Source organism: Diabrotica undecimpunctata, chromosome 8 (assembly GCF_040954645.1).
Source record: "Diabrotica undecimpunctata isolate CICGRU chromosome 8, icDiaUnde3, whole genome shotgun sequence".
NCBI classification, from domain to species: Eukaryota; Metazoa; Arthropoda; class Insecta; order Coleoptera; family Chrysomelidae; genus Diabrotica; species Diabrotica undecimpunctata.
In genome coordinates, this window is record NC_092810.1 from 31,305,887 (window position 1) to 31,331,476 (window position 25,590).

Sequence of the window (25,590 nt, forward strand, 5' to 3'; positions counted from 1 at the left end):
CGTAAATATAATAATTCACTAATTGGCACTTGGATATTTGTAAACTTGTAAATATATAAATTTCTTTGTATAGCTGCCAAACTTCTCAGTGTTTCAAACAGAAAATGTTGGTAGTCATTTGTATTCGCACTGAATTATTAATATACATCATTTTAGAATAGAGACATCGTTTTTCCACCTGTTTGACGCACAGTATATTTTTAATTTTTAATAAAGTATTTGTTCGGTTTTAATTTATTAAAACAATATTTTTTGACGTCTCTTATTTATATATATATATATATATATATATATATATATATATATATATATATATATATATATATATATATACAAAAAGTACAAAAGTTCCATTCCCTTTAGCCAAGCTTCTATCATTTCACCCCAAAGACGCTGATTCAAGGGCCGTTCCCTTTGTATGGCTGGTGACATCAGTGTTCTGTTCATGGCTTGGTTGACTGATCCAAAAACTCTTCTTCATGACGCTTCTTTTTTACAAATACTACGACCTTCAAAGCACCTGCTTTACTAGCAGTATGCGACCCAAACCAAAACTACCCACTCGCGACTGACGTTGCTCAGCCCTACAAAAAGGAGCATACAAAAAAGGGAGCATCTTCTCCTTGAAGAAGCGTAAGTTTAAACAAGGTAATAACGTTGAAACCTAATCTAAAACAGGACATGTCTAAACAGTGGAAAAATCATAATAGAAAAGGGAAAAGGTATAATTATCTTAATCTAACCGTAAAAACCGTAATGAAAGTGAGCTCAAACAATCCTGGAAAACCTCAACTAGAGACAACTTACTACAAACTAATAAAAATCATTACAGAAAAAAACCTTATACCAATATACCAATTTGGTGGATTTATTCTAAAATTCATTTGAAAACAGGCAATGCTGTTCATCGGTATTTATCTGTTTGAGTAAAGCTCTTGATGATGTGGCATTACTGACTTTCATACATATTAAAAAAGACTCTACATCAGAACCATATACTATACCTTAATGAAAGACATTTGCTATTAGCATCCAGTAAAATCAATTGTCCCTCAAGGCAGCGTTCTTGGGCCGATTCTTCACCTACTAATAAGTTTCGATTTATCTATTCACAATAAAGTCAACATAAATATAAGTTCCAGAAAGGGACAGAAAAAAATTAAAGACAAAGACAAAATTCTTCCTCTTCGACTTCTCCTTCTTGTAATATAAAGAGGTCTTACATTTCTAGCATTTGTGATGCTATGCATCTGATGCATCTACATCCTTGTGATGATAATGTCCATGTCATATCAGTGGCGCCTTGCTCTTACCCATTTGACAATGTCCCAATTCTCTTAAGAGTGTCCTCGTTCCGTATACAATAATTTAATATAGTTCCCCTTTCTTTTTTACAATGGCGCTAAACTTCATTCGTTTTACATATTCCCATCCGTCAACAAACGCACGTGAAAGCCAAACAGGGTCGTACTGAGGTATATTATATGATTTTTAAAAATATTTACTTTTGAAACTATTAGTGTAAGAATTTCTTAAAATTTAATCACTGTGAGCAAAATTTAATGTTCCATTGAAGGAGAATGTGCTAAAATAAAATATTCATTAACTGAGAGATACATAATAAAGTAAACATTTTGAATAAAAAAGCAACACGCTACAATTTGAATTTAAAGAGACTGGCAAGTTTGGATCTGTAACATGAGAATCCGTCTGGCTTAAGGCAATAAATTATATTTAATAGCCCCTTGACGAATGAGAAGCCGAATATCAACACGTGCTCATGTTTACAGATGGGAATTTGCTAAATGAATAAACTTTATAGTACTAATTGAGCCTTAGCTTCGTCCTTGTCGCTCGCCTCAAAGTTCTGACGTTCAGCAAATTGAGCGTATCCGCTGTCACTTCGATGTGCTGATCTTACGTGGCCTATCAACACGAGATTCCAGGAAAAAAACGCGAGTAAAACATTGATAGAACGACAGGTAGAACTTTCGAGATAAAAAGTGCTTCGCTGCGTGAATTATAGGACCGTAATTACAGTCACATAACAATATTGTGTGACTGACTGTTTTCTTATTTTTTTAAAATATACCTAATCTCTTGATACTTTCAATGCCAACCTTGTACATTTCATTCATGTTTCTTGGTAAATTGTGTTCTATATTCTACTAAAAAGTTTTTAAAATGTTCTCCCCGTTGTATTATATTTATATATCTATTTTCTAATTTATAATCTAATATTTTTTGTGTTAAATATTTTGAGAAATCCATAATTTTCTGGTAAATAATATTATGTATCTAGCATGGAATAAATTCATATCAGCACATGCCTTATATCGATAGATAAAAGCTTCCTCTAATAAATTTTGCCTCTTAGATTACTAAACTTAATGATGTACATACACAAAATCATTAAATAGGCACTTAAAACGACCTACTAATGACAATGTAAATATACAGAATTGAACTATTGTGTTTCCTAAGCCATCAAACAAACTTTACTATCTATTAGGCATCTATCTAATTTATAGGTCACACAGAGCGATACAGGGTTGCAAAAAGAAAATCACTTCATACAAAATATATTAGCGGTATACTTTGGGAACTACATACATTTGACCAAGAGAATATCGCTTCAATTTCCATCATTTAGATTTGGAATATGGCTTTGAATATATTAAATTTTATTATATCGGTTATTAAGTTTATGGATTGTTTATAGTACTTTTTATGTTTTTTAAATAGATAACCTCTTCAGACAGTTTACCCGTACTCGTTAGAAATACAAATTAGAAACATTTTCTTCCTCTTTTTTCAACATATTTGACCAGAGGACGTTTTCAAGAAGCTTAACTGAGAGTAATAAGGCTTCAATATTGATGGACGATATTTGGGTCATCTGCGCTTTGCGGATGATATTGTGATAATTTGTAGCGAACTTAAACAGCTACAAGAAAGGCTTTTAGAATTGAGAAATGTTTCAGAAAGGATGGGGTTGAAAACTAATCTAACAAAGACCAAGATTAATACCTTGTAGGAGGTATCAATTACTGTGAAAAGATAGTGATAGAAAGGGTGGGAGAATATATTTACTTGGGCTATTTAATACAGTTGAACAGAGAAAACCAGCAAGCTGAAGTAGACCGAAGAATCCGCATGATGTGGAGTGCCTTTGGCAAACTTAGAATTGTCTTCAAGAACAAAAATATTCCTATAAATTTTAAAACAAAAGTTTTCAATTCTTGCATCTTTCCAGTGCTGACATACGAACTAGAAAAGTTATGTTGACTATAAAAGCAGCCAACAAATTGAAAGTAACAAAGCAGAAAATGACTTGTACTTACAATAACTTTAAAATATCGTGTCCGCTTTAAAGAAATACGCAGAAAAACAAAAGTAGAGGGCGTAATGCAACGCACTGCTTCATTGAAGTGGTCTTGAGTAGGACATATTGCCAGACAAGATGATGCCGATGGACTGCACGCATAGTACAGTGGAGATCTAGGTTACATAAGACAGGTAAAGGTCGATCTCCAATGGACGAGATGGAGGAAAAAGGGAAAAGACCAAGTAGCGAGCACCAAGTAGCAAGAGACACATTAAAGTGGAAAGGCCAAGGGGAGGATTACATCCAGAAAAGCCAGTAAGCAATTGTAATAGCTTAATAATTGATATCAAAAATTTTGATTGGACTGAGTATTATAATATAAAAAATACTAATGGCATAACGTACTACCTAATGCGTAAAAATATTAAATTACTATATATTTAAACATACTAAAACTATCAAAATAACACACGAAAATGAAAAACGAAAAAATGGATTACAGCAGGATTAGTCAAATAAATTAATAAAAAAAAAATAAACTGTACACAAAGGTCACATAAATGCGCTATCAAACAAAGAAAAAAAGAAGGCTTATATAGAATATACGTAAACAATTGAACATTACTTATCAAGGCTGGAAAGAAAAATTACTTTAAAAGAAGAAATTATGAAAAATAATAAGTCTTCAAAAAACCTGAGGAGAATTAGTGAATAACTATAATAGTGGAAATACTAAAACTCAAAATATCAAAGAAATACTCACTGCAAATAACCAATGTATTACCGAATATTTTCCAAAGTTCGACAAACCTATGCTCAGTAAATAATAAAACCTTCATCTCGACCACCAAAGAGCTACTTTGCAATAAACTCATCGAACAAGCAAGCAAGCAAGCAAGCAAGCAATTTAAATAAACACAGCTTGTGAGACATGTTCACCCCTAAGAATTACGTTTGGGTGTAACAATTCATTGGAGCGAGGTGTATTAACTCTAGTTAAAAACAGGAGTCACTCCACCACGCTCCAATGCCCAGGCCATCCCTTTCCCCCCTATAGCACTCTGATGCGCTATAGGGGCACAATTATCAGCCAAATGCTTTTCGTGTGGAAGTCCTGGGTACAAAAACTGCAACACGATATCCTAACCCGATCAATGCAGGCTAGTGTGACGCGCTCTTTTCCTGCTTTCTCTACCAGCGTGACGTATCATCGAACTGAAATTGCTTGCTCGGGCCTCGAGTCTCCGCTTCGGGCTGAGCCCAGTTCGGCGACTAGCATCAGGAATCTGAAGTGCTTATCACAAATACTAACTGGTCCCATTACCTATTTAATAAACAAAGTATTTTCTACAGGCAAATGGCCTGAAGAGTTTAAACAAACCGTGGTGATTCCAATTCATAAGAAAGGCGATCCAAAGTTAACAAATAATTAGAGATAAATCTCACTATTCACTGTAATCTGCAAGATATTGGAAGAATCCATAAAATATCAACTATATAAAAAAGGTAGTATACTTAAAAAAATATAAGTTAGTATCAAATGAACAATATGGTTTTAGGGAGGGAGTGTCCGCGGAGAATGCAGCAGTACACCAACAGCTACGGTTAGTCACACATAATTACACTTTAGCGGACATAGGTATAAGAGGAAAGACATTTAACTTGATGGGAAGCTACTTAGAAAATCGATGTCAATAGGAATCGATGGGAAATTGAGTAGTGCAAGAAGCATTAATTTTGGTATTCCACAAGGAACTGTATTAGGACACGTGTTATTAATACTGTAATGTATAAAAATAATAATCTTAAATCATCGTCTTCATCTTCATTTAATAAAATAGTCTTCGACCTTGTAATAACAAATGATTTGCTTCTGCCATATCAAAGTAATACATAATTTTTTCTGTTTGAATTTCTCCCATCCATAATGTTTAAAAAAAAATCAAGTTAATTACGATTTGTTAATATTCGAATACCGTAAATCATCCACAACTAAAATGTGCCAAACAATTAATAATTTAGTTATTTTTACAGTCGAAATTTTCTGCCAAACGAATTTTGATTGTAGGAGGGGAAATAATGGATTTCCTAGGTAATGATCGCTTCAAAAATAAACCGCCCAATGTTGACACATCGAATAGATGTGTTGTATGTTATGACAAGGTTAGTCTTACGTGGTTTCACCTACGGCGTTTGAAGTTTTTAGTATTCCCGGAAATAGATTTAATTGGAATTTAATTGGAAAGTTGAGAAAATGGGATAAGAATTTTGCTTAACATATTTTGTTTGATATGCATATTTATTTAAGTCTCACTGTGCAATATGAGATCTATCGCAATAAGGGATACGTATGAGACATTGGACCACAAAAAGTTCTAAATTATATCAGAAAGGGTATATTTGAAGTTATTTTCTTACTTATGAGACAAACATGGTCAACTCTGTAGGTAGAAAACTTTAAATATGTCTCAAAAAGAATATAAAGGCAAAATTAGAGAGTGATGATACATTGGCAACTAAAACAAGACTAAACATATCAGCTATAATGGAGTTATTAACATTATCTACTGATAATACATATTTTTAACTAAATAATGAATTCTATAAACAAAATTTTGGTCTAGCAATGAGTTCTAGTTTATCTAAATTATTAGCCGATATATTTATGGAAGATTTTGAAACAAATATTATTTCTAAACAAAATTTAAAATCCACAGTATGGTGGAGATATGTAGATGATGTATTCTCAATATGGTCTCATGGATCAGAGTTGTTGGATACATTCCTGAATGATATAAATAAAGAAGAGCCAATAACATTTACCGTGGAAAAGGAATGTAATAACACACTACCTTTCCTGGATGTTTTAATCTCTAAGAGCGGTACTGGATATGAGACTCAGTTGTGTAGAAAACCAACACACATTAACAGATATTTAAATTTCAAATCAAATCACAAATGATTATCCTTTATTGACTCAAAATTATTTTGCGAAAGTACTGCGAAAGTAAACGAATAACAACGTAGAGAGATGATCGATTTCTTGTATCGAAATCCCTGAGAAATCGACATTTGACTGGTGTTAATCTCGAAGAATACCTAGGCCACGTGATGAGGGGACCAGAATATGAAAAGATCTGTTGGCCGAAGGCAGAACTCATGGTTAAAGAATCTACGTGATTGGTATCAATGCAGATCGATCGATTTGTTTAGAGCAGCAAGTTCAATAATAAAAATAGCCGTTATGATTGCCAACCTCCGTAGGGAGACGGCAGTCTAAGAAGAAGAAATCTCAAAGAAGAGCTTAGAGAGGTCCGAGTTGTGGTTACCAGCGTTTGAACAGCAGAAGGAGACAAAAGGCAGGCCAACCTGACACCAAAAGAGCAGCTATGGGGCCCAAGCCCACTGCTGCCCAGGAGCGAAGGCGATTAGAATTTGCTCGCGAACATCTGGATTTGGACGACTATCAATGGAGTCAGGTATTATCCTCCTACGAAAGTAGGATCTGCCTGCATGGCAACGACAAGAGGCGTCAAGTCTATAAAAGGCCGGGAGAGTGAATTGCTCAATGTTGTACACAGTTCCATGGGTGGGAAAACGAAGTTAGTTTTCGTGCCTGGTGGAGGACGTGGAGGATGTTTAACGGCGGATCGTTACATCAGAGACATTTTGGAGGAACATTTGGTTCCATACGCGGAATTTATTGGTGATGCTTTTATTTTAATGCACGATAATGCACGGTGTCATACCGCACGAGTAACGACCAGCTATCTGACTAAGATCACTATACCTACAATAAATTGGCCTGCGTTGAGCCCAGACATCCAGAAATCCAGTAGAGCATGTTTTGGATGAGCTTACACGAAGGGCCCGGGACAGAAATCATGCACCAAGGGCATAATGGAGTTGAGAGTTGAGCTTAATGATGAATGGGAAGCAATGCCTTAAGAATTTATTAGAAGAGTCATCCGATCCATTCAAAATCGATTGGAAAGTGTAATTAGGAGTAGGGTTGATAATATCAAATACTGAAAAATAAAGAAATTCATTTCGTAATCGATGATTTCTGTTCATAACGTCTTTCTTGCGTTAGTTCCAATGATATATATTTAGGAAACTCTGTTTGTATTGCATATTGTTTTTATAATTCGTTTTCCTAATTATGCAATAGTAGTTTTTGTAAATTCAATAATAAAGTTATGGTTTGCACATAACATCTTTTTATTTTCATACTTCTTACATTGAAACAGAAGGTGTCATCTCAAATATCGCTTTTGAGTCGATTGTTTTGCACTCAAGTCTAGTTAAAAACTCTTACTTCACATACGACTTAAAGATGCAAAGTTCTATAATCAAAAACAAAATAATTATTATCCTTAATTTGCGCCAAATCTACACAAGTTGGTGACACTGAATTCAGGTCCAATAAATGAGAAAAATAGAACATTTTCTATTTCGTCAATTTCTTCACGAATTTATTCACGGCAAAATTGGATGTCAAATTGTACTTTACAAACGTCAAATTTGACCTTGAAGCGACTTCATGAATTTCTTCGTGAATTTATTGTTGGTGTAAAGCGACTATAAGTTTTCTCCAATTACCATATTTAAAATTCTTAATAAAACACCTTATGGTTGTTTAAAAAAGAAAGTAAACTCAGCTGAACGTCTACAAGGATTTGTCATCTTCTATCCCGCATAATATACCTTTTAGAACCTTCAAAAACGTGTATAAGAGTTTTACGTGAAATCGATGTTTTTTTTACAGATAGATTGGGAGTATTAGACCAATCAAGCCTATCGCACACTGTAAATAAATACATGTCAGCTACAGTTATGCCTCTTTAAATATTTCAAATCTGATTATTTTCGGAGATAAATCTCTAAAACGTATTTCTTTATGAAACATCCTGTATATTTTTTTGTATAATTAAATTATTGCATGACGATCGCCATTCTTTTGATACATTGAAAGCAGTTTTAAAAAATTGAGTTAGAATATTTAAAAGAGCAACGTCGTCTTCCGGAATATCTTTCTCCGTATCCTGCGACTTCCTGCAGGCCGTTAGCATCGAACTCTGAAATAACAGATCGCGCACTTCTCGCAACCGTCTACGTTCCCGCCTCTTTCGCCAACCATGGCCTCTTATGATCTATTTCCTTCGGTTTTCGCGACGCGTAAACGTCAAAAGCGGCCAGTGAAAAATCGCGCCAGCCGCCAAATTCAAACCGCTCGCTTGTTTACAAACAAAAACTGTCAGACTTTCATTCGTTTGAATCAAACGCAATTAGCGCGGATTTGAAAAGATAGATACCGCATATCGCCGGCGTTTGTTATCTAATTTCCTTTTTCGAATCATGAGTACCAGCAGCTAGTCACCGGTGTGGTTTTTCGTCGTGCGACACTTTCTGGAAATGACACGGGCCGACTGTGAGTGCTGATTGTATTGTCACGAAAGTGGTACCGCTTTTGGTTTTAATGTTATCGAGACATTTACTTATTTAAATTGGTGCTTTTTAAGTGTTTGTGGTAAATTGGATTACAATTAGACAGAAAATATGATTTCTAATGATATTAGTGGCGATTTGGTGCCTTGGACTGGACTTACTCTGGCTTGTGTAAGGATTCTGCAGTTATACTGCAAAGTATTTCAGCAGGATGTACAGGATTTCAATAAACTTAAGGAGTACGTATCTACTTAATAGTTTCTGTAATTTATTTCGTAATTTACTAGACACAGTAATATTTTTCTGAACTTTCCATTTTGTTCTATTCGTTTATTTAAAATTAAGTATTAGAGAAACAACGATACATGAATAGATAGTTTATTGATAATAATAATAATAAAACAATATTGATAATAACAATAATAACAAAAAGTACTTTTACAAGCCAAATATAAATAAAAACAAAAGTAAATATAAAGAAAGAAGTTAATAATCAGATGTATATAAAGTAATATAAATATAAACAATGTGTTAACAAAAATAATAGACAGATAACAATCAAAACAGATTATAAAATTGGAAGAGAAATACTCCTCAACTGAAAAAAGACATTCAATAGAAGTTATCTCTTAATTTTTGCTTGGAATTGGGAAAAAAAGGAGCTTTTATTCTAGCTGACGCTATAACATACACTTAATGGCTAAATAAATATCTTAAACCATTTCTGGATATCTCAAGGCGCCCAAATTCTGTTATAAGATCACTGTTGTTTCTAGTGATATAATTGAAGGGCTTATTTTTATATAATGATAAGCCACAAAATGGTGATCGGGAGTAAATCAGTGTTAAAGTTTAAATAAAAATTATAAAATTAGAAACATTTATTTTACATTTGAATGGTTTAATTGAAACAAGTATGTTATAATCAAAGAAACATAAAATTTGTATTGGTATGCTCAAAAACACATAATTAACATTTTTTATGTGGCTTGAAAAAAAGAAAAAACACTTTTTGATATACATGAACCAACTAGAATTATGTTACTCCAGCAATTCTGCTTTACCATCTTCATTTTGGTCAGGCTGAAGGGATTCCTAATAATGGTGATATAATGGCAATAAAGTTTTTATGTTGTCTTTTTTTTTTCGAAATTTTGACAGGCTCTTTGTATTTAAAGGTTAACGAATCGAGTATTAGCAGTGCTGGCCTTCCTTTTTTTAATAAATTAACTTCCTGGTATGCACCATTAACAGCATACTTAACAAAACAAGCATTGGGAGTATTAATGTCGAAAAAAAAAAATGAAAACACCCCTGTAAAATCAAGTTTGTTACCGTCGTCAGTTTTGGTCACTCTTTTGGCATTCTATTGTAGTATACTGATCTGTTTAAAGTCATTTTGTTCCATTATTATGACTTCAAAAGAATTTTTTTATTCGATTTTTTAATAATATCATACCAGTCTGATGAGGAATATATTAATGGAGCATATTTCCCATGGTGTTTTTCTATGAGAGCAAAGTCCCGATCTGATGGTAAGTGCATGTGGCCGCTAACCAGAAAGTGGTGAGTCATCATCACCATTGGTGCTACAGCCCTATAAAAGAGCCTCGACCTTCCCAAGTCTATTACGCCAGTCAGTTCTATCCATTGCCAACTGTTGCCAGTTTGCTGCGCCTATTTGTTTGCCATCCTCATCTACACCATCCCTCCATCTGAGTTTTGGTCTACCCCTTTTTCTACTTCCCACAGGTTGTGACATAAGGATTCTTCTAGGAGGGTTGTTCTGCTGTGATCTTGCCAGATGTCCTGCCCATCTTAGTCTTCCTATTTTTATAAAGGATACTACGTCTTTACCAAAAAATATATGTTTATATCTGTGATATATCTCGTAGTTGTACCTCCTTCTCCAAACACCATTTTCACAGATGCCACCAAATATTCTTCTCAGGATCCTTCGTTCAAATATAAGCAGGAGATTTTCATCTGCCTTGGAAATGGTCCATGCCTCCGACCCATATGTCAACACTGGTTGAATAAGGGTTTTGTATATGGTTATTTTTGTTTTTTGGCTTAAGTTTCTGCTTCTCATATGTCTACTCAGTCCAAAATAGCATTTGTTTGCTAGGATTATTCTTCGCTTGATTTCTTCCGTCATGACGTTCTCCTTGGTGGTCAGGGAGCCTAAGTATGTGAATTTGTCCACCACTTCAAAGGTAGAATTATCAACCGTGAATTGGTGGCCGATGTTTCTGGCTCTATTGTTGGGTGTTGATGCCATTATCTTAGTTTTATTTTCATTTACTTGCAGGCCCATATTTTTTGAGGCGTGTGACAAGGTGGTATACATTTCTTCTAGCTTGCGTGTTGTGCGGGCAACTAGATCAACATCATCTGCATATGCCAAAATTTGGGATGATTTGTTAAAAATGTTTCCTCTGCTGTCTATTTGGGCATCCCTGACCGCCTTTTCCAAAGCTATGTTGAAAAGGAGACACGCCAGCGCATCTCCCTGTCGCAGCCCAACATGCGTTTCAAATGCCTGTGATTGTTCGCCCTGTATTTGGACTTTGCAAACAACTTGTGGGTAATTTTTTAGGGTGGGTTTAAGAAAGTGGTGGGTAATTTTTTAAAATTTCTTTTCTTTAACCGTTTGCAACCACAAGGCCATTAACGTCCAGGTTTTATTTTGTCCCGGACAGTTATCAGTGAACAACACCAGTTCATATATGCCTGACTTATTAGATAAAAACTTTAAAACATCAACAAACATTAGTTCCAATTTAGCTGTGTCTTCCGTCCATACAAACATGTGCCCCTTTCCCGAACCATAGTCATGTATACCAACATTATAAAGCCATACTTTTCTGTAGTAAAAAGTTACTCCTATAGTCAGTTTCGGTACTGACAGGACCTGTTGTAAATCAAATGTTGCAACTAATTTTTTATTATTGGTTTTTGGATCAATTGTTTTCGTTTTTAGCAAGTTCTGCATTGCTTTTGGCCGTGCTCTGTAAACTCTTAAAAGCTCTAACAAAAGAATACTTCCAGCATTGCTTTGTCCAATGGAAAAAACGAATGGAACGGTGTGTGGCGAGGGAAGCAGTCCCGTTATTGAATAGCCAGACCTCGTATATAATCCTTCATAAAACTTCTTTCTGTTTAGACGGTTTCCATTCTCCACAAATACTAAATCTTCAACATTTAATTCAATTCCTTACTATGTAGATCGAACCGCTTTTTATTATAATTGTGGGATTTTTTTATATTTTCTAAAGCAATTTTTCGGTCCCTTTGGAGATCTGCCTGTGTACCTTTAGATTTCAGTTCATTAGACAGAATGCTTACATTTTCTCCTTCTAATAAATATTGTGGTGCACATTTTGTAATTGTATGATCTGTCTCATTATATTTTTGTAAAAATTTTTAAGCAGTTGTTGTCCATGCTATTTTCTTATCACTTTTATTTATTTTTCATCTTATTTTATTAACTTATGTTTGGTTTAGTCTTTCAATGATACCGTTTGAAATATGAACTATGTGCTTATTAACTAAAATGTCTGTAGTTAATCTTTTAGCCGACAAAGAAAGGATTCCCTTGTATAAACGTACACTTGAACCAATAAAACCTATGAACTTGATTGAATAAAAGCCCTATTGCATAACTAGATATGAGACAACCTGCTTATTATACCTATCACAGTTTAAATATAATTCCTTACTCTTGCAGCATATTGCGTTCATAAATTTGTTTGTCTTATCTTACTATTAAGCGTAGTTGAGGGGGTTATTGTATTTGGCTGCGACAATTTTCGTTTTAATAGATTTTTAAGACGTTAATGTTGATTTGATGTACTATATGATGCAATACTGAATCCCAACCCTCCCAAAGTACGTTTGTTTTTAATTATCTGACTTACGTTACTTTGTGAGGAGACATTCATGTAAAATAAAATACGCAAGTTAAAAACTTCTTCATCCTCACAAAAAAAGTTACGTTATTAAAACATTTATAAGTCTTAAAAATCAAAAACAAATAGAGAAACCTTCAACAAACGGTAAAAACATGTTATCTGAAAATACCCAAAGAATCATTTATATTTAAAGTTGACAAACACTTAATAATAAGTACTAGGAGTCCGAAATTATAGTTGTCAACGAAGAGCGAAGAAGATATGAAGATATATAGGTTTCTATGAAATAACGGCAAAAGAAAAACAAAACTGCTAATAACACAAGGGCTACTGGCTACGTAACTTTCTTTTTTGGGGGTAGGCTAATATTTAGTCTTTTAATTAAACTCCATTCGCTTAGCACGGGCATATTTTGACAGATTCATTGTCGGAAAGCTACAACACAACAATTCCTACTTCTCAGTATTAATAGCTAAAGTATCCTACTATTGCATACTACTTTGTTTAAAAAAAGAATAATTATTCTAAATAGTGGAAGTGTATACTAAACACATCAAATTTGGGTAGTATATATTTAAAAAATATATTTTAGTTGTTATAATTTAACATAAATATTTATTATATGGTGCAGATAAAATAAATATTTATTGTCGGTAATTCGCAAAGTTCAATTTTATTTACTATTTAGTTTGTTTACTATTAATATTGGCTATGAGTACGTGTGCTTGGTTGTATAGTAGTTTCCAGCCACTTTTAGTCTGTCAAAAAGTAACTAACTTAGCAAAAAAATAATTACTAAATTCACTAGACAGTTCGGACTGGGAATAGCGAACCGAGTATATCCATTTTCTATCATTTACTACATTGTTAATTAAAAACGCTTAATGCTCAATATGGATCATTATTTATATCGATTATCTAAAACCTACAAAAACCTATAAAAACGATATTTTTTAAATTTCTCATTATAACTTTTTTTGTACATTTTAGGTAGGTATACACTAGTGGCCAAAATTCTGAAAACTTTACAAAAATCCTAGTTTTGTTATCAGTAATCGTCTCTTTCACATAACATCTATAATTTTATTGCATCGTTTTATCCTTCTACTTAACATTTAACATCTATTTTAAGAGGAAAAACACTCTAAAAATTTAAAAATAAATAAAACAACAGCCGTTAGCTATTAGTAGATATATTTTTAAAAAATGGTACAATGGTTCTTATCAAGAAAATTAGTATTTGGTGGGATAACCTTTGTTTTTTAGGACAGACTCGATTCTGCGAGGCAATGAGTTCACGAGACGAGTCAAATCTTCTGGTGTAATAACTCTAAACCAGTTTTGAATAACGGTTTCTATCAGTTCTCTCGTGTTACTTGGTGATACTAACACTATCCATGGAAGTCTTAGCCGTATGACAAGGCGCTCCATCCTTCTGGAAGATGCATTGTTGGGCATCCCCTTCAAACAAATCTCGGCATCAGTTTAACTTGCAGTATCTCTTTCTGATATTTTTTTGCATTATATTGCCCTCTATTACTGATAAACGTCAAACTCCATTAGTGGTCATACAAGATCATACTATTACACACAGAGGATGGTTCATAGTGACCGTAATACACTGGGGCAAAATGTCTAACCCCGGGCGGCGGCGAACAAACTTCACTCCGTCACTCTCAAAGATCGAGAATCTGGTTTCATCACTCCAAATTATATTACTCCACTGTCCTTCTGTCAACCCACTATCTCCGTCCGGCTCGAGGAGATAAGAATACGGCCGGGGTCAGAAAGCCCTGCCTGTCGTAAGAGGCGACTAATGGGTAGGAATTAGGAGGTGGAGAGCCGTCGCTTGAGGTGTCGGGTTTGTAGAAACTCATACGGTCGCTTCGGCGACACGGTCACCGGTCTACACTCCTAGTATCCGAGACGAGACTCTCGTGGGACCACTCTACTCTCATTCCAAAAGAGCCTGGTGAGGTTGAATGAGCTGGGCCCGTACATACCTCTCCTGACCTTGTGTCAGGCGTGGTGTGGGTGCCCCGGCACGTACTCACCAGGAGATCCAAGAGTGGCAGAGGAGAGATCCTCGGCGGCGACCTGTCTACGTGCGAGGTGGAAATTCCTCCGCCTGCCAAACCTATCCGCCCGTGGTGTGGGAATAACGGGTAGGTGAGGTACTCGCAACACAGGTACTACGGGGAGGTGGAGCCCCCGCGCGGCGTGTCTTGTATACGCTGCGTGGCACCTTCACTTTGGTGTCGGACTCGTAGGGGCAGAAATTTCGTTATGGGCATATGCCGAAAGGTAGATAGCCCAGGGTCCTGCCAAGTTTTATATTTGGAGGGCACATCATATTGCAATGTCAACCCTCTGTATGCCAAAGCCCAATCAATGCGTTTTTGTCTCTGTTTTTGGTTCAGGAACGGCTTCTTTCTATTAGTTCGTGCTCGCAATCCATTTTCACACAACTTTCTTCTGATAGTGCGGTCCGATATTAAGCTAGTTAATTTGACAGTAGCATTAATTTCTTTTGCGGATCTGCGACGATCTTCTAAAGAAAGTCTGAATACTCTACGCTCATCGTATTGACTATTTTTCGGTTTTCTGCCTGTTCTTTTTGCTGATTTTGTCTTTCCAGTGTTATGATAACGTTTACAAAATTTCATTACACCTGATAACTTACCACTTTTATCTCCGGGCTTCCCCCTAAAACCCTCCTCGTAGGGTGGTAAAAACGCAAAAAAATTTTGCGATTTATGAAGAATCTGCACACCGTAGAAAAAAATGTTTTAAATAAAAAATGTAGCTGAGATAATTTTAAATCAAAATATTTATAAGCATTTTTTGTGTAGAATGAACCGTTCTCCTAGAAACAACGCTTGAATCAACCGTCGATTTTGCATATCAGTTACGCGCGCGAAATCAATGTTCAATAAAATTTGTATCAACTCGACGGTAAAAATTCGATATCTTTTTGGGGTCCCAAAATTAATACTTACTGCAAAATTCAGCTTGTTCGTATGATTTTTAGGGGTCAATTCTCTGACGACTGGACTATGAGATTAATTATTATTAGTAAAACATCGTATTATATGTTCGGCTATTCCACGTATTAATATGTTATAATAAGTCTTAATATAAACGTAGAAATATAAAATAAATGTAGAAATTCCCAAAAATGCACTAATTTAATATTAAGTTCTTCCTCTATTATCGAATTAACAATGATATTCTTTTATCTTTAGTGTATGAGAATGAAAGAAGGTGTTCCCCTCTTTATTGCACATATAAATTTATTGGCTTCTAAAAGCGCACTCGAATTTGTTACACAACGGTTCGAAATATTTTAGTTTTAGGTTGTTAATAATTTTATATGTAATAAAAGCTATTTTAATTGGTTATCGCTCTAAGATCTGACTCAGACAGTGCCAATATTTGGATTGCTAAAAAATTAATAATCTATAAAATTAATCTAGCGGTCCATAAATAATTTCCAACGATTTTTCTTATTCATATGTTATAATACCGTATCTTGTCATGTATATCTCTCCAAATTAGTTATGTATTTTTATATTATACCTTTGTACCAATATACAGGGTGTTTCAAAAAAAGGTAACACCGTCTCTAGGATAGGTTTGCTTAAGTCTTCTATTTCATCTTGCAAGTCTTGTATATGTCTGGCTAGTGTATCTTTATACAGGTCTTTGTTTTCTGGAGGAATCCATTTCTTTTTCTTGTTTTTAGGATCAACTTTGTTCTTTCCAATGTGACATTTAATAGTATCTTGGCTCGGATTAATCTGTGGTTATATTTGTTGAGTACTTCGATGTCTTTGATTATTTCTTTTCTGTTTGTTATGATATAATCTGTTTCATTTTTGACACTGCCATCTGGACCGATCCATGTGCATTTATGCTGAGGTTTTTTATCGAAAAAAGAGTTCACCAAGGATAAATTTTCCTGGTGTAAGAAGTTCAGCAATCTTGTTTAAACCCCATTTTTGCATTAAAATCGCCCATAATTATTGTGTAATATGCTGGTATGGCATGCAACGCTGTTTCTAGGTCCTCATAAAATTCCTCAATTTCTTCATCCGAGTGGGTAGTCGTTGGAGCATATGTCTGGATTACCTTAAGGTTATATCTTGCATTTGTTTGAAGATGAGATATATACCCTGGGGCTTATGCTGATAATTTTAACTGTATTTAGTGTGTGCTTTCTATGTATAATGAATCCTACTTCACCATTTGAAGTGTCTTCTTCACCTCTAAAGTGAAATACGTGTTCTGATTTAAGAGTAATTGGGACATCTCCTCTTCGTCTTATTTCGATGAGGCCGATGAGCCATTTTATTCTTTTCAGCTCTTCCTCCCGTTCCATCATCTTCTGGTCTGATATAAGATTTCTAACATTGTATGAAGTAATATGCATTTGTCGCTCTTTGTAGTATACTATTTTTTTCCTGGAATTCTTGACACCCTCTGCTCCAAACCTGTTCCAACCGCTACCTTGGTTGGGGTTTTTATATAATATAAGTAAAATAAATTTTGGGATTTTAAGTCATAAAACGCCACGCTTGGCTAGTGCGTGTTGGCGAGTTAATTTGAAAGTGGAGGGAGGAAAGGGTGGAGATGGAAATGCTTTGGGTTTGGACATGGTTTCCCCGGGAATGGGAGGCTGGAGAAATCCATAAGCTCGCGTGGGCAGGTGTGCTATTCCTGAAGTAGATCTATCCCCCGCCGGGATCGCAGGTGAGTATCTACCCGCTACCCATTTTTTACAATATTTTTCAAAAACAGTTGTTAAATACCTATATCAAAGAGTGTCGCGAAAACGGCTTTTATTTTGGTAATTTCTCTGGTCTATTAATGCTTTAAGGTCTTTACGATTGTTAATATTTTTATATACTCCATAGTGTAGCCCAAACAAAATAAAACAAGAGGTTTGGCCCACCCTGTAGAGTTATGTATTTATTTTTTTCGGAATAAATTCTCTAATAAATTAGTATATTACTCATAATTATTTCTAAAATCTTAAATTTTGAATCTGGCGAATGCGCAACTTTACCCGAGCCATCAATCAATCAATGACTTTCGAAACCGACACAGCCAACTGGTATTAGCAAGAACATTAGGAAGCAAATAAACAGAGAAGTGATGATAAAAATCTGGAAGTAGAAAGTTGATTACGTTTATTTTTACCTCGATTATCAAACAAGAGTAAATATTTTTTTATCGACTGATGACATAAATCGGTTCTCGAGTAATTGCTCGGTTTTAATTAGTTGGGGTGAATCAACAACAAATAACTTCCTTGGAAGAATGTTGATAATAATAGTTGGGAGCCTCATTAAGCAAATAATGTTTTTGTGATAAGTTTCGAATTTAACTATTTGATTATTATTTGATAAATAATAACGATCAAAGTCCAATATATCGACTGAAAATGAAGAAAAGTATTATGACTATAACAAATCATTTTTTCCCAAAATATTTGTATTAAATTGAGTAACAAAAACTTGTAAAAACTGTTTTAGAAGGATATAATAATAATATAATACAAATAATCCGGATTTCATCTGCTATAATCCGGTCTCGATAAAGGGTACTTTAAGCTATAGCCACAATTGCGCCGGCAGCAGATTTAATCCTTAAAGCAAGATAATTATTATGCACTTACCTACAGCTTTAATCTAATTAATTAGGTGTACATATCTCAGATAACAGTAAAAAATGTTATTATACCTAAATATAAGTCCGTAAGTGTAACTGCATATTCTTGGAATAATTTTTTATATTTTATTTCCATTTTTAATTATATAAACTAACCTATTCCGTCTATTAATGCATTACGGTGCGGCAGTACAGTAGCACAAGGAGAACATTAAGATATTACGTCACCATGGGATTCGGAGCAATCATACCCAGGGATTAGGAACCATCTGAGTTAGCTCGGAGCAATCGTGCCCTCAGCTGAACGTACCTCAGGTAAAATTGACGCAATCGTCCCAAACCCTTCATAACTATTGTTAATCTAGCGGTATTTAATTGCAAATGGTTTATCAATTTTAATTTGAAAATATGTTATCCTAATGACATAATCTTGATGGTTTTCCTCTAAATCCATCTAGTTATCTATAAAGAGCCAGGGTCTAAAATCAAACAAGTACTTCTTCTTTATTATAATCGGTTTTAAACGAGAAATTAATTAATATTTATAATTTAGAATCAGTAAAATAAGCCCTGAAAATCAGTTCCAATATCTATGCATCATATAAGTTCTAACGCATGCCTTTTAGGTCTATAGCTTGAAAATTGCTTTCCATGCTTTATAAACCTTTAGTTTTTGCTCTTCAATTTCTAACACCTTTTACTTTTAAGGTCATTTTCTGCTTCATCTAACCATATTTTTCTTGGTCCATCTACTCTTCTGTTGTCACTTACCTCAGTATTTATTAATATCTTTGGTATTTCTTCTTCTTTCATTCTTTCTAATTGACGTAACCAGATTAATCTTGACGATTTACAACTTCTGATATAGATGGCTATTTAAAAAAACACTTATTTCTTCTCCAGCAAACATCTTTCTTGCAAACATCATTTTGCAAACAAAAAGAACAACCTGATTTTATGCTGAGAATGTCAATTTTGGGATCACAAAAAGATGCAAAAAAGTTTTCCACACTTTGTGCCGACGCTACAGCACTGCTCGCTTCACGCACAGTAGATGGAACAATAAGAAGCCGCTCTGTATTCAGCAGGTCTCAGGCCCAGCTTGACAAAATTGTCTCTCAACCCAACCAAGACACAAGCTAATCCTCTTCAGGTGTCTGGGAACTTCTCGGTTTGAAGATTAAGGTAACTTGATAGAGTTTGGTCACCTACTTGGGTGTTCAATTTCAAAGGAACCTCAATTGGTATACTGAACTAAATCTCACCCTACCAGAGTGAGAAGAATGGCTAGACTCCTAGGAGCGCTATCAGGAAAATAGGGCAAAATCAAACAAAGGTGGAATCATTTTCTCTCTATAGTACGATTGGGTGGTTGAATAGGGTAGAAGATATCCACAGATCAACAATATGAGGTATTAGTAAATTATCTGAGAGAAGCTCCTTTCGCCAAAGCTCGAAAAGCTACCAAAGAGACAGCGTTTCCGGTCAGCATTCGCACTGCACGTAGAAGTATTAAAGTAAGTGAATTGATAAATTATGCAGCTGCAAGGAAACCTTTTTTGACTGAGGATCACACGACTAGACGAGTTGCATTTTGAAATGAATTCATAATGGTCTAACGTTGCATTTTCCGATGAAAAAGTGTTTCAATCTTATAGCGATTGTCGAATTAGTGTTACTATTCTTGGTCAATGTATGGGGATGGATAAGTGTTGAACGCCCTGGCGTTTGTTCTTAGTTAGAAGAAAAATTAAAAAATTAACAGGATTATATTACAAACATATTTTTGAGAACATAATGTTGCCATCACTGATCCAGAGATTCCTCAATAACAACTTTACCTTCCAACAAGACATGTTCCCGGTGCATACGAGTAGGTGAAAATGATTGAAAGAAACTTATATTAATGTTCTTTCGTGGCCTTCCCGAAGTCCAGATCTTACCCCCATCGAAAATTTGTGGTCAGAGTTAACAAAGAAATTAAATGAAAGAAACCTTAGACCACGGAATAGAATTAAACTATGGGCAGCAATTGACCAAGTATGGGAGGAGGTTGTTGTATACACCATAAGGAGATCGGTGCTATCTATGAACAAAAAATTGCAAAGTTGTATTGACAATAATGGGGCTTCCACCAAATAGTCATTGTGTTACTGTTTATCATTATTTAATATAAAGATTATATAGATTTAAAATAAAATGGATATTTTCCCCCAGAGTTGTTTATTTTCATTATTAAGAACGTAATCCATTTTGCAAAATAGATTTTTTATTTTGATTTTTTAATTTTAATCAACCTATTCTGATCCGTCATTGGTAATTAACGTCACTTTTACTTAAAATGTACATTTAAACAAGGTAACAATTGTAAGAAATCGGCTACTAGGTATGTAAGGGTGTAAACTATTCGTTGGTCATAGCTGTACATAAATTGAAAATTACCTTTCCAGTTTTGATCCTTTATGTATTTAGTATCCACCTAAAACAAATAAAGTGTAGAGAAATAGAGCTGTTGTTTTTGCCGAAAAGCAATAAATCGACCAGTATTTTTTCTATAAGTAATAAAATATTTTACAAGTTGTTAAAATGTTAACACCTCCCTTCTATTTTTATTATCTATTGAACAACAGTATCACATTACAAAAGGTTGCCGGCACTTTTTTTCGTCTTTCTTTTAATATTAGCGTTTGTAAAGTAGGAGAAAATGTAGGCTGTTATTTTAAAGGTGGCAATATATTTTTAACAATATTTTTGATGCTAAAGAAATGCTGGAAATGCTCTATGAAGCGTCAAAAAACAATTGGTCTTAAAATTATCACCTCAAGGACAAAATTTATGATCAACCTTGTAGTCAGCGATAAAATTCCTATATATCATCGACCAAGTAATAGCTTAAAAATATCTAAGGCATGAGATTCGCTAGGCCGAGATAATCATCATCATCAATATCATCATCATAAGTGGCTCGACAATCCGTTGTGGATCTAAGCTTGCTCACAAAGAAGTCGCCAATTCTGTCGATCCCTGGCAACTTCCCTCCATCTTCTGACCCTTAGAATCTGTAGGTCTTCTTCCACATCATCAATCCATCTCCTTCGGGGTCGTCCTCGACTTCTTGTGCCCTCTAATTTTGAAAATGTTAACGAGGAGACACGCTAGCGCGTCCCCCTTTCTTAGACCATTATTAATTTTAAAGAACGTAGAGTTTTCTCCTTCAATTCTCAAGCATGAGCTTACGCTTTGCATTGTTAGTTGGGTCAACTTAACTAACTTAGGTGGAATCTAAAAGTCTATCATTGTATTATATAATGCAGTTCTTTCACTCAGTCATAGGCTGCTTTGAAGTCGACGAAGAGATGGTGTGTATCTATGTTATATTCTAGTGACTTTTCTAGAATCTGCCTATGTTAATAAATAATATTGACCAACAATATCCTTTGTAAAATGTTTAAGTCTTTCAAACAATACGTTGCCTAAGATTTTATACGCAGGTAGTAACAGAGTAATGCCTCTATAGTTCTTACACTCTAGTTGATCCCCCTTTTTATGCAACGGACATATTCCCTTTAACCACTCTTCTGGTATCAATCCATTCTGCCATATAAGTACTATTAGTTTATGGATTGCTGCAAAAAATTTATCACCACCTTTTTTATCCATTTCTGAACAGATTTCATTGATTCCTGAGGTTTTATTGTCTTTGAGTTTTAAGATGGCATTTGACACTTCTTCTCTTGTTGGGTCTTCACTGTGTAGTTGACATTGTAGATTTTGTTGATTGTCTATGTTGTAACCTCCTTCAATATCGTTTATATTTAGATGTGCGCTAAAATGTTGTGCCCATCTATTAAGAACTGAGTTTTTATCATGTAGAATTTCACCGTTAGTGTCTTTACAAATTTTTAATCGTGGTTTAAATTCTCGACGGCTATTATTTAAGGATTTGTAGTATTTCCTGGTATCATTTTTATCGAATAAACTATGTATTCCATTGAGAGTGTTCTGCTCGTATTCTCTCTTCTTACGTCGATGGATACGTTTTTCCTCCCTTCTAAGACGTCTATACTCTTCTTTTCAGGCCGAGATAATCAGACAACTGAAATACAAAGAAGGATAGTTTTCATATGGCTGCCTTTGGTAGATTAAACAAGATTTTAAAGTCTAATATTCCAGATTGTTTAAAAATAAAGGTTTTTAACCAATGTGTTTTACCGGTTCTTACATATGGTGCAGAAATACTAACTCTGACAAAAAGAAAATAATAAATAAAATAAGATTTAGAGAACACGATATGGAAAGATTAATGTTAAGTATTTCGTACCAAACCTAGAAATAAGAAGAAGAACGGGAGCCAAGGATGATAGGTAGACCAGAAAGATTATATAATGGCGACCAAAACAAGAGGCATATCACCACCAATTGGATGCAAGAAGCCCAAGATAGAAATAGGTGGTCAATTTTACGGGAGACCTACGTTCAGCAGTGGATAAATATATGCTAATTGGTGAATATTTTTTATATTTATTTCACTTCTTAGTCATTTTTCACGTTTCTCTGCATGATCTTCTAATTTGATATTTTTGTTTGAATAAATATTAATTCTATTAATTATTGATTTTTTTGTTTAGAAATTTTGTTGCTTAGTGAATTATTGAAGCATATATAAAAAATTACTTCCAGGTTTTTCTATGTTTACTTGTTTCTGGCACACATCTGTTCTATCGATGGTTGTCGGTTAATCAATCCGATAATTGATCGGGCGTTGTCAATATCTGTTAATATTTTGAAAAAATGATTGAAAAATATTTTGACACACAATTTTTTTGATTAATAGACTTTATCGAAGTGTTAATAGTTCTAGTGATAACATCTCACATCGCATCAATCAATGTTAGTCATGATGATAATGATACTATAGAGAATGGCCCACAAATATTCTTTTTCCGATTGTAGATTTGAATTTTTTTAAATCGCTCTCCTCTAAACCAAGCAAAAGTGAGTTAAAATGTTTTTCATATCAGGTGAGCGATATAATTATTATTTTAATACACAACTTTGATTAAAACCACAGAAACTATTTTTCTCATTAACCTGTATCCTACTAGTCCACGAGCACCGTTATGCTGGCCGTATTTGATATGATAAGGAGGCAATTTGTTCTTTTTTGTATTAGTCAACTTAATGAGGACTTTGACACAGCTCCCTATCGTTTACGTAGTCATTTCCTGCGGTCTACATTTTTTATCAAGCCTTTTCCTCGTTGCATAAAAATGAATTTATTTTCTAGCTAATTGTAAAATTATCTTTCCACGAATTCTTTGTTTGCGGATATATCCTTTTGTTGTAGTACTTTCCTATCGCGGCAATTTTCTCCAAAATAAACAGTAAAAATCACTCAGCCAATCATTAAGAAATACCTAGAGAGCTTATTTTTTTCTAATCTTATATCTCTGTTTTACGTTTTAAATTATAATGGAGTAGGTATGTTTCTGGTCAACAGAGAAGATGTCAACCATCGGCATGCAGTAGCGGCTTTAGTAAATAATAAAATCAGAAAATATATTTCCTTCTTATTACGCCGTCTCCTTTCGAAGGTTGGCGATCCGAATGGCAATTGTAGCTTTGGAAACTGCTGCACGATAGATTTCTGTGGATGATCGGTTCAACCATCTCGTCAGATCTATCAGCCACGAGTTTTGGCGTCTTATAACTGATCTTTTGCGCTGCACTTACCTTCCAATATGATTTGGAGTATTTCAGATCTTTCATCTCTCAACACTTGATGCAAGTATTGTATTTTTCTCTCTTTGACTATGCTGTTTACTCATGCGCCGATGTGCCTCACCGTTGGTAACTTTTTGTATCCATGGAAGTCTCAGCATCCGTCTGATATATATATATATATATATATATATATATATATATATATATATATATATATATATATATATATATATATATATATATATATATATATATATATATACATTTCAAAGGCAACTATTCATTTTTCTGTTTCATATCCAATTTTCAGAGCCATATTTCGCTATGACGAACTACAGCATTTATTATATTTTGTAGTTCTTGTGCGTTGCTTGCTACTAGGACGGTATCATCAGCGTACCTGATGTTGTCTATGTTGGTTCCGTTAATCTTGATTCCACCTTGAACCTCGTCTAATGCTTTTCTGAATATAGATTACGAATACAGATTAAATAATAGTGGTGGTAAGACGCAACCTTGTCGCATTCCTCGTCGCATTCGTATATCTTCGGATGTTGTGTGCTCTATTTCAATTGTTGCCGTTTGGTGTCAATATAGTTCTGATATAATCTTTTTGGTAATGTTGCTAATGTTGATTTTAGCCAGTCTGATGGTATTTTACCTGTGTCATTTATCTTGAATTGAATAATGTTGTTATTAAGTCGAGGCTTTTACTTTCGTTGTCTGCAATTAATTTGTGTATTTCGACATTGATATTGTCTGGACCGGTGACTTTTCCGTTCTTTTGAGCTTTTACTGCATAAATAACTTTTCCTTTGTTATTTTTGGACCTTTTTCATTTATTAGATCATCAGTGGATGGTGAAGAAGAAAATATATAAAAACGTTTATTCCATATTCAGAACACTTCATGTTGATCCAGATAAGTGCGCATCCTTTAGATTTAAATATAATTAAGGTTTATGCTCCCACAGCTTAGAGCACTGATAAAGAAGTTAAGGAGTTTTATCAACAATTACACATCATAAAAAACCTAAAGAAACAAATCATATCCATCATAATGGGAGATTTTAACTCCAAAATTGGAAAAGGCGAAGTCAGTGACGTAGTTGGTAAGTACGGGTTAGGAACAAGACATGAACGAGATGATCGACAAGACAAAAAAATTAATTATCACTAATATTTGGTTAAAAGACATTTGATCTGACACCATGGAATGTATCGAATAGGACTGAGATTTCTTGTCACGGGTCGTAACTTCTGACGAAACATGGATTTTTCAATATGACTGAAATAAAGCAGCAATTCATGCAGTTGAGGACTCTATACTCCTTGCGAGCCAAAAAAGCGAGTCCAAATTCAATTCAATTACATAGAATGTATGCTTTAAGATCAAACAGTTAATCAGTATTACCATTTAGAGGTCTTACCTCCCCGAAAAATTTTGCAAAAAGAGGACCAAAATATGGAGAGGTCACTTCTGGATCACATCATAAAGCGTCGG

At 34.4% G+C, this 25,590-nt stretch overlaps 1 protein-coding gene across 3 annotated transcripts in view; it reads left to right on the plus strand.

Annotated features, from left to right (window-relative positions):
- LOC140447393 (four and a half LIM domains protein 2-like) overlaps nucleotides 1–25,590 on the plus strand; it is a 402,290-nt gene that overhangs the window by 140,074 nt on the left and 236,626 nt on the right. The window contains exon 1 of one of the 3 annotated variants that reach the window (XM_072540018.1): nucleotides 8,766–9,015. The exons of the other annotated variants lie outside the window; for them this stretch is intronic. Coding sequence (XP_072396119.1) covers nucleotides 8,888–9,015 — 128 coding nt within the window. The 5' untranslated portion in view covers nucleotides 8,766–8,887. Of the gene's footprint in view, nucleotides 1–8,765; nucleotides 9,016–25,590 lie in introns of those variants that run through there. 3 annotated transcript variants of the gene reach the window in all.